This window comes from Oncorhynchus clarkii, chromosome 5 (assembly GCF_045791955.1).
Source record: "Oncorhynchus clarkii lewisi isolate Uvic-CL-2024 chromosome 5, UVic_Ocla_1.0, whole genome shotgun sequence".
In the NCBI taxonomy this organism is placed as follows: Eukaryota; Metazoa; Chordata; class Actinopteri; order Salmoniformes; family Salmonidae; genus Oncorhynchus; species Oncorhynchus clarkii.
Genome location: NC_092151.1, coordinates 2,903,100 through 2,918,996, shown reverse-complemented (window position 1 = coordinate 2,918,996; position 15,897 = coordinate 2,903,100). Strand labels below are relative to the sequence as shown.

At 40.4% G+C, this 15,897-nt stretch overlaps 1 protein-coding gene across 1 annotated transcript in view; it reads left to right on the top strand.

The window, feature by feature from the left end:
* LOC139408258 (ribitol-5-phosphate transferase FKTN-like) overlaps window positions 1-15,897 on the top strand; it is a 45,418-nt gene that overhangs the window by 9,383 nt on the left and 20,138 nt on the right. The window contains exon 7 of the mRNA XM_071151940.1: window positions 3,016-3,145. Within this exon, the coding sequence (XP_071008041.1) occupies window positions 3,016-3,145 (130 nt within the window). The remainder of the gene's footprint in view (window positions 1-3,015; window positions 3,146-15,897) is intronic.

The following is a 15,897-nucleotide window of genomic DNA, read 5'->3' as shown; positions in this document are numbered from 1 at the left end:
CTGTACTGACCTCGCCTTCTGGATGATAGCGGGGTGAACAGGCAGTGGCTCGGGTGGTTGATGTCCTTGATGATCTTTATGGCCTTCCTGTGACATCAGGTGGTGTAGGTGTCCTGGAGGGCAGGTAGTTTGCCCCCGGTGATGCGTTGTGCAGACCTCACTACCCTCTGGAGAGCCTTACGGTTGAGGGCGGTGCAGTTGCCATACCAGGCGGTGATACAGCCCGCCAGGATGCTCTCGATTGTGCATCTGTAGAAGTTTGTGAGTGCTTTTGGTGACAAGCCAAATTTCTTCAGCCTCCTGAGGTTGAAGAGGCGCTGCTGCGCCTTCTTCACGATGTGGCTGTGTGAGTGGACCAATTCAGTTTGTCTGTGATGTGTATGCCGAGGAACTTAAAACTTGCTACCCTCTCCACTACTGTTCCATCGATGTGGATAGGAGGGTGTTCCCTCTGCTGTTTCCTGAAGTCCACAATCATCTCCTTAGTTTTGTTGACGTTGAGTGTGAGGTTATTTTCCTGACACCACACTCCGAGGGCCCTCACCTCCTCCCTGTAGGCCGTCTCGTCGTTGTTGGTAATCAAGCCTACCACTGTTGTGTCGTCCGCAAACTTGATGATTGAGTTGGAGGCGTGCGTGGCCACGCAGTCGTGGGTGAACAGGGAGTACAGGAGAGGGCTCAGAACGCACCCTTGTGGGGCCCCAGTGTTGAGGATCAGCGGGGAGGAGATGTTGTTGCCTACCCTCACCACCTGGGGGCGGCCCGTCAGGAAGTCCAGTACCCAGTTGCACAGGGCGGGGTCGAGACCCAGGGTCTCGAGCTTGATGACGAGCTTGGGGGGTACTATGGTGTTGAATGCCGAGCTGTAGTCGATGAACAGCATTCTCACATAGGTATTCCTCTTGTCCAGATGGGTTAGGGCAGTGTGCAGTGTGGTTGAGATTGCATCGTCTGTGGACCTATTTGGGCGGTAAGCAAATTGGAGTGGGTCTAGGGTGTCGGGTAGGGTGGAGGTGATATGGTCCTTGACTAGTCTCTCAAAGCACTTCATGATGACGGAAGTGAGTGCTACGGGGCGGTAGTCGTTTAGCTCAGTTACCTTAGCTTTCTTGGGAACAGGAACAATGGTGGCCCTCTTGAAGCATGTGGGAACAGCAGACTGGTATAGGGATTGATTGAATATGTCCGTAAACACACCGGCCAGCTGGTCTGCGCATGCTCTGAGGGCGCGGCTGGGGATGCCGTCTGGGCCTGCAGCCTTGCGAGGGTTAACACGTTTAAATGTCTTACTCACCTCGGCTGCAGTGAAGGAGAGACCGCATGTTTTCGTTGCAGGCCGTGTCAGTGGCACTGTATTGTCCTCAAAGCGGGCAAAAAAGTTATTTAGTCTGCCTGGGAGCAAGACATCCTGGTCCGTGACTGGGCTGGATTTCTTCCTGTAGTCTGTGATTGACTGTAGACCCTGCCACATGGCTCTTGTGTCTGAGCCGTTGAATTGAGATTCTACTTTGTCTCTGTACTGGCTCTAAGCTTGTTTGATAGCCTTGCGGAGGGAATAGCTGCACTGTTTGTATTCGGTCATGTTACCAGACACCTTGCCCTGATTAAAAGCAGTGGTTCGCGCTTTCAGTTTCACACGAATGCTGTCATCAATCCACGGTTTCTGGTTAGGGAATGTTTTAATCGTTGCTATGGGAACGACATCTTCAACGCACGTTCTAATGAACTCGCACACCGAATCAGCGTATTCGTCAATGTTGTTATCTGACGCAATACGAAACATCTCCCAGTCCACGTGATGGAAGCAGTCTTGGAGTGTGGAGTCAGCTTGGTCGGACCAGCGTTGGACAGACCTCAGCGTGGGAGCCTCTTGTTTTAGTTTCTGTCTGTAGGCAGGGATCAACAAAATGGAGTCGTGGTCAGCTTTTCCGAAAGGGGGGCGGGGCAGGACCTTATATGCGTCGCGGAAGTTAGAGTAACAATGATCCAAGGTCTTTCCACCCCTGGTTGCGCAATCGATATGAATCTTGTTTCTCATGGTCTGAGAGTCTTTAGGTGGCTTTCGGCAAAATCCAAGCAGGCTGTCATGTGCCTTTTACTGAGGAGTGGCTTCCGTCTGGCCACTCTACCGTTAAGGCCTGATTAGTGGAGTGCTGCAGAGATGGTTGTCCTTCTGGAAGGTTCTCCCATCTCCACAGAGGAACTCTGGAGCTCTGTCAGAGTGACCATTGGGTTCCTGGTCACCTCCCTGACCAAGGCCCTTCTCCCCCGATGGCTCAGTTTGGCCGGACGGACAGCTCTAGGAAGAGTCTTGGTGGTTACCAACTTCAGTTATTGGGAACCTTCAATGCTGCAGAAATGTTTTAGTACCCTTCCCAAGATCTGTACCTCGACTCAATCCTGTCTCGGAGCTCTACAGACAATTCCTTTGACCTCATGGCTTGGTTTTTGCTCTGACATGCACTGTCAACTGTGGGACCTTATATAGACAGGCGTGTGCCTTTCCAAATCATGTCCAATCAATTTAATTTACCACAGGTGCACACCAATCAAGTTGTAGAAACATCTCAAGGATGATCAATGGAAACAGGATGCACCTGAGCTCAATTTAGAGTCTCATAGCAAAGGGTAGTTATGTAAATACGTCATTTCTGTTTTTAACTTTTAATACATTAGCAAACATTTCTAAAAACCTGTTTTTGCTTTATCATTATGGGGTATTGTGTGTGTGTGTGTGTGTGTGTAATAATATTGATTCCATTTTGGAATAAGGCTGTAACGTAATAAAATGTGGAGAAAGTCAAGGGGTCTGAATACTTTCTGAAGGCAGGACCCATAGGACCCGTAGGAGTCATAGGGCCCATAGGAGTCATAGGGACTTTGGACTTTGGTTTAGTCCACTAGCTGAGTGTTGTTCCCTGCCGTTGAATCAGCTGTATCTCAAGTTTGACATTAAGATTCCAGCCTTTGGTTTAGTCCACAACATCTAACCAGTGTTGTTCCCTGTTGGATCAGCTGTACCCTGATGACACGTCTCCTGAGGCAATGAACTTCAGGATGAAGGCTAAGGCTCTGCTCCACCTAGCTGCCAGGATCCTCACTGAGCTCCGAGTCCCCTTCTGGCTGAGTAGTGGTACCTGCCTGGGTAAGACTCTACATAACAACAACCCTACATAACCCTAACTCTACATAACAACAACTCTACATAACAACAACCCTACATAACCCTAACCCTACATAACCCTAACTCTACATAACCCTAACTCTACATAACCCTAACTCTACATAACCCTAACTCTACATAACCCTAACTCTACATAACCCTAACTCTACATAACCCTAACTCTACATAACCCTAACTCTACATAACAACAACCCTACATAACCCTAACTCTACATAACCCTAACTCTACATAACAACAACCCTACATAACCCTAACTCTACATAACAACAACCCTACATAACCCTAACTCTACATAACAACAACCCTGCATAACCCTAACTCTGCATAACCCTAACTCTGCATAACCCTAACTCTACATAACCCTAACTCTACATAACCCTAACTCTACATAACCCTAACTCTACATAACCCTAACTCTACATAACCCTAACTCTACATAACCCTAACTCTACATAACCCTAACTCTACATAACCTTAACTCTACATAACAACAACTCTACATAACAACAACTCTACATAACAACAACCCTGCATAACCCTAACTCTACATAACAACAACTCTGCATAACCCTAACTCTACAGAACAACAACCCTACATGACCCTAACTCTACATAACAACAACCCTACATGACCCTAACTCTACATAACAACAACCCTACATGACCCTAACTCTACATAACAACAACTCTACATAACCCTAACTCTACATAACAACAACCCTACATAACAACAACTCTACATAACAACAACCCTGCATAACCCTAACTCTACATAACCCTAACTCTACATAACCCTAACTCTGCATAACCCTAACTCTACATAACCCTAACTCTACATAACCCTAACTCTACATAACCCTAACTCTACATAACCCTAACTCTACATAACCCTAACTCTACATAACCCTAACTCTACATAACCCTAACTCTACATAACAACAACCCTACATAACCCTAACTCTACATAACAACAACCCTGCATAACCCTAACTCTACATAACAACAACTCTGCATAACCCTAACTCTACATAACAACAACCCTACATGACCCTAACTCTACATAACAACAACCCTACATGACCCTAACTCTACATAACAACAACCCTACATGACCCTAACTCTACATAACAACAACTCTACATAACAACAACCCTACATGACCCTAACTCTACATAACCCTAACACTACATAACCCTAACACTACATAACCCTAACTCTACATAACCCTAACTCTACATAACCCTAACTCTACATAACAACAACCCTACATAACCCTAACTCTACATAACCCTAACTCTACATAACAACAACCCTACATAACCCTAACTCTACATAACCCTAACTCTACATAACCCTAACTCTACATAACCCTAACTCTACATAACCCTAACTCTACATAACAACAACCCTACATAACCCTAACTCTACATAACCCTAACTCTACATAACCCTAACTCTACATAACAACAACCCTACATAACCCTAACTCTACATAACAACAACTCTACATAACAACAACTCTACATAACAACAACTCTACATAACAACAACTCTACATAACAACAACCCTACATGACCCTAACTCTACATAACAACAACTCTACATAACCCTAACTCTACATAACAACAACCCTACATAACAACAACTCTACATAACAACAACCCTGCATAACCCTAACTCTACATAACCCTAACTCTACATAACCCTAACTCTGCATAACCCTAACTCTACATAACCCTAACTCTACATAACCCTAACTCTACATAACCCTAACTCTACATACCCCTAACTCTACATAACCCTAACTCTACATAACCCTAACTCTACATAACAAAAACCCTACATAACCCTAACTCTACATAACCCTAACTCTACATAACAACAACTCTACATAACAACAACTCTACATAACAACAACCCTGCATAACCCTAACTCTACATAACCCTAACTCTACATAACCCTAACTCTGCATAACCCTAACTCTACATAACCCTAACTCTACATAACCCTAACTCTACATAACCCTAACTCTACATAACCCTAACTCTACATAACCCTAACTCTACATAACCCTAACTCTACATAACAAAAACCCTACATAACCCTAACTCTACATAACCCTAACTCTACATAACAACAACTCTACATAACAACAACTCTACATAACAACAACCCTGCATAACCCTAACTCTACATAACCCTAACTCTACATAACCCTAACTCTACATAACAACAACTCTACATAACAACAACTCTACATAACAACAACTCTACATAACCCTAACTCTACATAACAACAACTCTACATAACAACAACCCTGCATAACCCTAACTCTACATAACAACAACCCTACATGACCCTAACTCTACATAACAACAACCCTACATGACCCTAACTCTACATAACAACAACCCTACATGACCCTAACTCTACATAACAAGAACTCTACATAACCCTAACTCTACATAACAACAACTCTACATAACAACAACCCTGCATAACCCTAACTCTACATAACCCTAACTCTACATAACCCTAACTCTACATAACCCTAACTCTACATAACAACAACCCTACATAACCCTAACTCTACATAACAACAACTCTACATAACAACAACTCTACATAACAACAACCCTGCATAACCCTAACTCTACATAACAACAACTCTGCATAACCCTAACTCTACATAACAACAACCCTACATGACCCTAACTCTACATAACAACAACCCTACATGACCCTAACTCTACATAACAACAACTCTACATAACAACAACCCTACATGACCCTAACTCTACATAACCCTAACACTACATAACCCTAACACTACATAACCCTAACTCTACATAACCCTAACTCTACATAACAACAACCCTACATAACCCTAACTCTACATAACCCTAACTCTACATAACCCTAACTCTACATAACCCTAACTCTACATAACCCTAACTCTACATAACAACAACCCTACATGACCCTAACTCTACATAACCCTAACCCTACATGACCCTAACTCTACATAACCCTAACACTACATAACCCTAACTCTACATAACCCTAACTCTACATAACCCTAACTCTACATAACAACAACCCTACATAACCCTAACTCTACATAACCCTAACTCTACATAACCCTAACTCTACATAACCCTAACTCTACATAACCCTAACTCTACATAACCCTAACTCTACATAACCCTAACTCTACATAACCCTAACTCTACATAACCCTAACTCTACATAACCCTAACCCTACATAACAACAACCCTACATAACCCTAACCCTACATAACCCTAACTCTACATAACCCTAACTCTACATAACCCTAACTTGACATAACAACAACCCTACATAACCCTAACTCTACATAACCCTAACTCTACATAACCCTAACTCTACATAACAACAACCCTACATAACCCTAACTCTACATAACAACAACCCTGCATAACCCTAACTCTACATAACAACAACCCTGCATAACCCTAACTCTACATAACCCTAACTCTACATAACCCTAACTCTACATAACCCTAACTCTACATAACAACAACCCTACATAACCCTAACTCTACATAACCCTAACTCTACATAACCCTAACTCTACATAACAACAACCCTACATAACCCTAACTCTACATAACAACAACTCTGCATAACCCTAACTCTACATAACAACAACCCTACATAACCCTAACTCTACATAACAACAACCCTACATAACCCTAACTCTACATAACAACAACCCTACATAACCCTAACTCTACATAACAACAACCCTGCATAACCCTAACTCTACATAACAAAAACCCTACATAACCCTAACCCTACATAACCCTAACTTGACATAACAACAACCCTACATAACCCTAACTCTACATAACCCTAACTCTACATAACCCTAACTCTACATAACAACAACCCTACATAACCCTAACTCTACATAACCCTAACTCTACATAACCCTAACCCTACATAACCCTAACTTGACATAACAACAACCCAACATAACCCTAACTCTACATAACCCTAACTCTACATAACCCTAACTCTACATAACCCTAACTCTACATAACCCTAACTCTACATAACCCTAACTCTACATAAACCTAACTCTACATAACAACAACCCTACATAACCCTAACTCTACATAACCCTAACTCTACATAACAACAACCCTACATAACCCTAACTCTACATAACAACAACCCTACACAACCCTACATAACCCTAACTCTACATAACAACAACCCTGCATAACCCTAACTCTACATAACCCTAACTCTACATAACCCTAACTCTGCATAACCCTAACTCTACATAACCCTAACTCTACATAACCTTAACTCTACATAACAACAACTCTACATAACAACAACTCTACATAACAACAACCCTGCATAACCCTAACTCTACATAACAACAACTCTGCATAACCCTAACTCTACAGAACAACAACCCTACATGACCCTAACTCTACATAACAACAACCCTACATGACCCTAACTCTACATAACAACAACCCTACATGACCCTAACTCTACATAACAACAACTCTACATAACCCTAACTCTACATAACAACAACCCTACATAACAACAACTCTACATAACAACAACCCTGCATAACCCTAACTCTACATAACCCTAACTCTGCATAACCCTAACTCTGCATAACCCTAACTCTACATAACCCTAACTCTACATAACCCTAACTCTACATAACCCTAACTCTACATAACCCTAACTCTACATTACAACAACCCTACATAACCCTAACTCTACATAACAACAACTCTACATAACAACAACTCTACATAACAACAACCCTGCATAACCCTAACTCTACATAACAACAACTCTGCATAACCCTAACTCTACATAACAACAACCCTACATGACCCTAACTCTACATAACAACAACCCTACATGACCCTAACTCTACATAACAACAACTCTACATAACAACAACTCTACATAACAACAACCCTACATGACCCTAACTCTACATAACCCTAACACTACATAACCCTAACACTACATAACCCTAACTCTACATAACCCTAACTCTACATAACCCTAACTCTACATAACAACAACCCTACATAACCCTAACTCTACATAACCCTAACTCTACATAACCCTAACTCTACATAACCCTAACTCTACATAACCCTAACTCTACATAACCCTAACTCTACATAACAACAACCCTACATAACCCTAACTCTACATAACCCTAACTCTACATAACCCTAACTCTACATAACAACAACCATACATAACCCTAACTCTACATAACAACAACCCTACATGACCCTAACTCTACATAACAACAACCCTACATAACAACAACTCTACATAACAACAACCCTGCATAACCCTAACTCTACATAACCCTAACTCTACATAACCCTAACTCTGCATAACCCTAACTCTGCATAACCCTAACTCTGCATAACCCTAACTCTGCATAACCCTAACTCTACATAACCCTAACTCTACATAACCCTAACTCTACATAACCCTAACTCTACATAACCCTAACTCTACATAACAAAAACCCTACATAACCCTAACTCTACATAACCCTAACTCTACATAACCCTAACTCTTCATAACCCTAACTCTCCATAACCCTAACTCTACATAACCCTAACTCTACATAACCCTAACTCTACATAACCCTAACTCTACATAACCCTAACTCTACATAACCCTAACCCTACATAACAACAACCCTACATAACCCTAACCCTACATAACCCTAACTCTACATAACCCTAACTCTACATAACCCTAACTTGACATAACAACAACCCTACATAACCCTAACTCTACATAACCCTAACTCTACATAACCCTAACTCTACATAACAACAACCCTACATAACCCTAACTCTACATAACAACAACCCTGCATAACCCTAACTCTACATAACAACAACCCTGCATAACCCTAACTCTACATAACCCTAACTCTACATAACAACAACCCTACATAACCCTAACTCTACATAACAACAACTCTGCATAACCCTAACTCTACATAACAACAACCCTACATAACCCTAACTCTACATAACAACAACCCTACATAACCCTAACTCTACATAACAACAACCCTACATAACCCTAACTCTACATAACCCTAACTCTACATAACCCTAACTCTACATAACAACAACCCTACATAACCCTAACTCTACATAACAACAACTCTGCATAACCCTAACTCTACATAACAACAACCCTACATAACCCTAACTCTACATAACAACAACCCTACATAACCCTAACTCTACATAACAACAACCCTACATAACCCTAACTCTACATAACAACAACCCTGCATAACCCTAACTCTACATAACAAAAACCCTACATAACCCTAACCCTACATAACCCTAACTTGACATAACAACAACCCTACATAACCCTAACTCTACATAACCCTAACTCTACATAACCCTAACTCTACATAACAACAACCCTACATAACCCTAACTCTACATAACCCTAACTCTACATAACCCTAACCCTACATAACCCTAACTTGACATAACAACAACCCAACATAACCCTAACTCTACATAACAACAACCCTACATAACCCTAACTCTACATAACCCTAACTCTACATAACAACAACCCTACATAACCCTAACTCTACATAACAACAACCCTACACAACCCTACATAACCCTAACTCTACATAACAACAACCCTGCATAACCCTAACTCTACATAACCCTAACTCTACATAACCCTAACTCTGCATAACCCTAACTCTACATAACCCTAACTCTACATAACCCTAACTCTACATAACCCTAACTCTACATAACCCTAACTCTACATAACCCTAACTCTACATAACCCTAACTCTACATAACCCTAACTCTACATAACCCTAACTCTACATAACCCTAACTCTACATAACCCTAACTCTACATAACAACAACCCTACATAACCCTAACTCTACATAACCCTAACTCTACATAACAACAACCCTACATAACCCTAACTCTACATAACAACAACCCTACATAACCCTAACTCTACATAACAACAACCCTGCATAACCCTAACTCTGCATAACCCTAACTCTGCATAACCCTAACTCTACATAACCCTAACTCTACATAACCCTAACTCTACATAACCCTAACTCTACATAACCCTAACTCTACATAACCCTAACTCTACATAACCCTAACTCTACATAACCCTAACTCTACATAACCTTAACTCTACATAACAACAACTCTACATAACAACAACTCTACATAACAACAACCCTGCATAACCCTAACTCTACATAACAACAACTCTGCATAACCCTAACTCTACAGAACAACAACCCTACATGACCCTAACTCTACATAACAACAACCCTACATGACCCTAACTCTACATAACAACAACCCTACATGACCCTAACTCTACATAACAACAACTCTACATAACCCTAACTCTACATAACAACAACCCTACATAACAACAACTCTACATAACAACAACCCTGCATAACCCTAACTCTACATAACCCTAACTCTACATAACCCTAACTCTGCATAACCCTAACTCTACATAACCCTAACTCTACATAACCCTAACTCTACATAACCCTAACTCTACATAACCCTAACTCTACATAACCCTAACTCTACATAACCCTAACTCTACATAACCCTAACTCTACATAACAACAACCCTACATAACCCTAACTCTACATAACAACAACCCTGCATAACCCTAACTCTACATAACAACAACTCTGCATAACCCTAACTCTACATAACAACAACCCTACATGACCCTAACTCTACATAACAACAACCCTACATGACCCTAACTCTACATAACAACAACCCTACATGACCCTAACTCTACATAACAACAACTCTACATAACAACAACCCTACATGACCCTAACTCTACATAACCCTAACACTACATAACCCTAACACTACATAACCCTAACTCTACATAACCCTAACTCTACATAACCCTAACTCTACATAACAACAACCCTACATAACCCTAACTCTACATAACCCTAACTCTACATAACAACAACCCTACATAACCCTAACTCTACATAACCCTAACTCTACATAACCCTAACTCTACATAACCCTAACTCTACATAACCCTAACTCTACATAACAACAACCCTACATAACCCTAACTCTACATAACCCTAACTCTACATAACCCTAACTCTACATAACAACAACCCTACATAACCCTAACTCTACATAACAACAACTCTACATAACAACAACTCTACATAACAACAACTCTACATAACAACAACTCTACATAACAACAACCCTACATGACCCTAACTCTACATAACAACAACTCTACATAACCCTAACTCTACATAACAACAACCCTACATAACAACAACTCTACATAACAACAACCCTGCATAACCCTAACTCTACATAACCCTAACTCTACATAACCCTAACTCTGCATAACCCTAACTCTACATAACCCTAACTCTACATAACCCTAACTCTACATAACCCTAACTCTACATACCCCTAACTCTACATAACCCTAACTCTACATAACCCTAACTCTACATAACAAAAACCCTACATAACCCTAACTCTACATAACCCTAACTCTACATAACAACAACTCTACATAACAACAACTCTACATAACAACAACCCTGCATAACCCTAACTCTACATAACCCTAACTCTACATAACCCTAACTCTGCATAACCCTAACTCTACATAACCCTAACTCTACATAACCCTAACTCTACATAACCCTAACTCTACATAACCCTAACTCTACATAACCCTAACTCTACATAACCCTAACTCTACATAACAAAAACCCTACATAACCCTAACTCTACATAACCCTAACTCTACATAACAACAACTCTACATAACAACAACTCTACATAACAACAACCCTGCATAACCCTAACTCTACATAACCCTAACTCTACATAACCCTAACTCTACATAACAACAACTCTACATAACAACAACTCTACATAACAACAACTCTACATAACCCTAACTCTACATAACAACAACTCTACATAACAACAACCCTGCATAACCCTAACTCTACATAACAACAACCCTACATGACCCTAACTCTACATAACAACAACCCTACATGACCCTAACTCTACATAACAACAACCCTACATGACCCTAACTCTACATAACAAGAACTCTACATAACCCTAACTCTACATAACAACAACTCTACATAACAACAACCCTGCATAACCCTAACTCTACATAACCCTAACTCTACATAACCCTAACTCTACATAACCCTAACTCTACATAACAACAACCCTACATAACCCTAACTCTACATAACAACAACTCTACATAACAACAACTCTACATAACAACAACCCTGCATAACCCTAACTCTACATAACAACAACTCTGCATAACCCTAACTCTACATAACAACAACCCTACATGACCCTAACTCTACATAACAACAACCCTACATGACCCTAACTCTACATAACAACAACTCTACATAACAACAACCCTACATGACCCTAACTCTACATAACCCTAACACTACATAACCCTAACACTACATAACCCTAACTCTACATAACCCTAACTCTACATAACAACAACCCTACATAACCCTAACTCTACATAACCCTAACTCTACATAACCCTAACTCTACATAACCCTAACTCTACATAACCCTAACTCTACATAACAACAACCCTACATGACCCTAACTCTACATAACCCTAACCCTACATGACCCTAACTCTACATAACCCTAACACTACATAACCCTAACTCTACATAACCCTAACTCTACATAACCCTAACTCTACATAACAACAACCCTACATAACCCTAACTCTACATAACCCTAACTCTACATAACCCTAACTCTACATAACCCTAACTCTACATAACCCTAACTCTACATAACCCTAACTCTACATAACCCTAACTCTACATAACCCTAACTCTACATAACCCTAACTCTACATAACCCTAACTCTACATAACCCTAACCCTACATAACAACAACCCTACATAACCCTAACCCTACATAACCCTAACTCTACATAACCCTAACTCTACATAACCCTAACTTGACATAACAACAACCCTACATAACCCTAACTCTACATAACCCTAACTCTACATAACCCTAACTCTACATAACAACAACCCTACATAACCCTAACTCTACATAACAACAACCCTGCATAACCCTAACTCTACATAACAACAACCCTGCATAACCCTAACTCTACATAACCCTAACTCTACATAACCCTAACTCTACATAACCCTAACTCTACATAACAACAACCCTACATAACCCTAACTCTACATAACCCTAACTCTACATAACCCTAACTCTACATAACAACAACCCTACATAACCCTAACTCTACATAACAACAACTCTGCATAACCCTAACTCTACATAACAACAACCCTACATAACCCTAACTCTACATAACAACAACCCTACATAACCCTAACTCTACATAACAACAACCCTACATAACCCTAACTCTACATAACAACAACCCTGCATAACCCTAACTCTACATAACAAAAACCCTACATAACCCTAACCCTACATAACCCTAACTTGACATAACAACAACCCTACATAACCCTAACTCTACATAACCCTAACTCTACATAACCCTAACTCTACATAACAACAACCCTACATAACCCTAACTCTACATAACCCTAACTCTACATAACCCTAACCCTACATAACCCTAACTTGACATAACAACAACCCAACATAACCCTAACTCTACATAACCCTAACTCTACATAACCCTAACTCTACATAACCCTAACTCTACATAACCCTAACTCTACATAACCCTAACTCTACATAAACCTAACTCTACATAACAACAACCCTACATAACCCTAACTCTACATAACCCTAACTCTACATAACAACAACCCTACATAACCCTAACTCTACATAACAACAACCCTACACAACCCTACATAACCCTAACTCTACATAACAACAACCCTGCATAACCCTAACTCTACATAACCCTAACTCTACATAACCCTAACTCTGCATAACCCTAACTCTACATAACCCTAACTCTACATAACCTTAACTCTACATAACAACAACTCTACATAACAACAACTCTACATAACAACAACCCTGCATAACCCTAACTCTACATAACAACAACTCTGCATAACCCTAACTCTACAGAACAACAACCCTACATGACCCTAACTCTACATAACAACAACCCTACATGACCCTAACTCTACATAACAACAACCCTACATGACCCTAACTCTACATAACAACAACTCTACATAACCCTAACTCTACATAACAACAACCCTACATAACAACAACTCTACATAACAACAACCCTGCATAACCCTAACTCTACATAACCCTAACTCTGCATAACCCTAACTCTGCATAACCCTAACTCTACATAACCCTAACTCTACATAACCCTAACTCTACATAACCCTAACTCTACATAACCCTAACTCTACATTACAACAACCCTACATAACCCTAACTCTACATAACAACAACTCTACATAACAACAACTCTACATAACAACAACCCTGCATAACCCTAACTCTACATAACAACAACTCTGCATAACCCTAACTCTACATAACAACAACCCTACATGACCCTAACTCTACATAACAACAACCCTACATGACCCTAACTCTACATAACAACAACCCTACATGACCCTAACTCTACATAACAACAACTCTACATAACAACAACCCTACATGACCCTAACTCTACATAACCCTAACACTACATAACCCTAACACTACATAACCCTAACTCTACATAACCCTAACTCTACATAACCCTAACTCTACATAACAACAACCCTACATAACCCTAACTCTACATAACCCTAACTCTACATAACCCTAACTCTACATAACCCTAACTCTACATAACCCTAACTCTACATAACCCTAACTCTACATAACAACAACCCTACATAACCCTAACTCTACATAACCCTAACTCTACATAACCCTAACTCTACATAACAACAACCCTACATAACCCTAACTCTACATAACAACAACCCTACATGACCCTAACTCTACATAACAACAACCCTACATAACAACAACTCTACATAACAACAACCCTGCATAACCCTAACTCTACATAACCCTAACTCTACATAACCCTAACTCTGCATAACCCTAACTCTGCATAACCCTAACTCTGCATAACCCTAACTCTACATAACCCTAACTCTACATAACCCTAACTCTACATAACCCTAACTCTACATAACCCTAACTCTACATAACCCTAACTCTACATAACCCTAACTCTACATAACCCTAACTCTACATAACAAAAACCCTACATAACCCTAACTCTACATAACCCTAACTCTACATAACCCTAACTCTACATAACCCTAACTCTACATAACCCTAACTCTACATAACCCTAACTCTACATAACCCTAACTCTACATAACCCTAACTCTACATAACCCTAACCCTACATAACAACAACCCTACATAACCCTAACCCTACATAACCCTAACTCTACATAACCCTAACTCTACATAACCCTAACTTGACATAACAACAACCCTACATAACCCTAACTCTACATAACCCTAACTCTACATAACC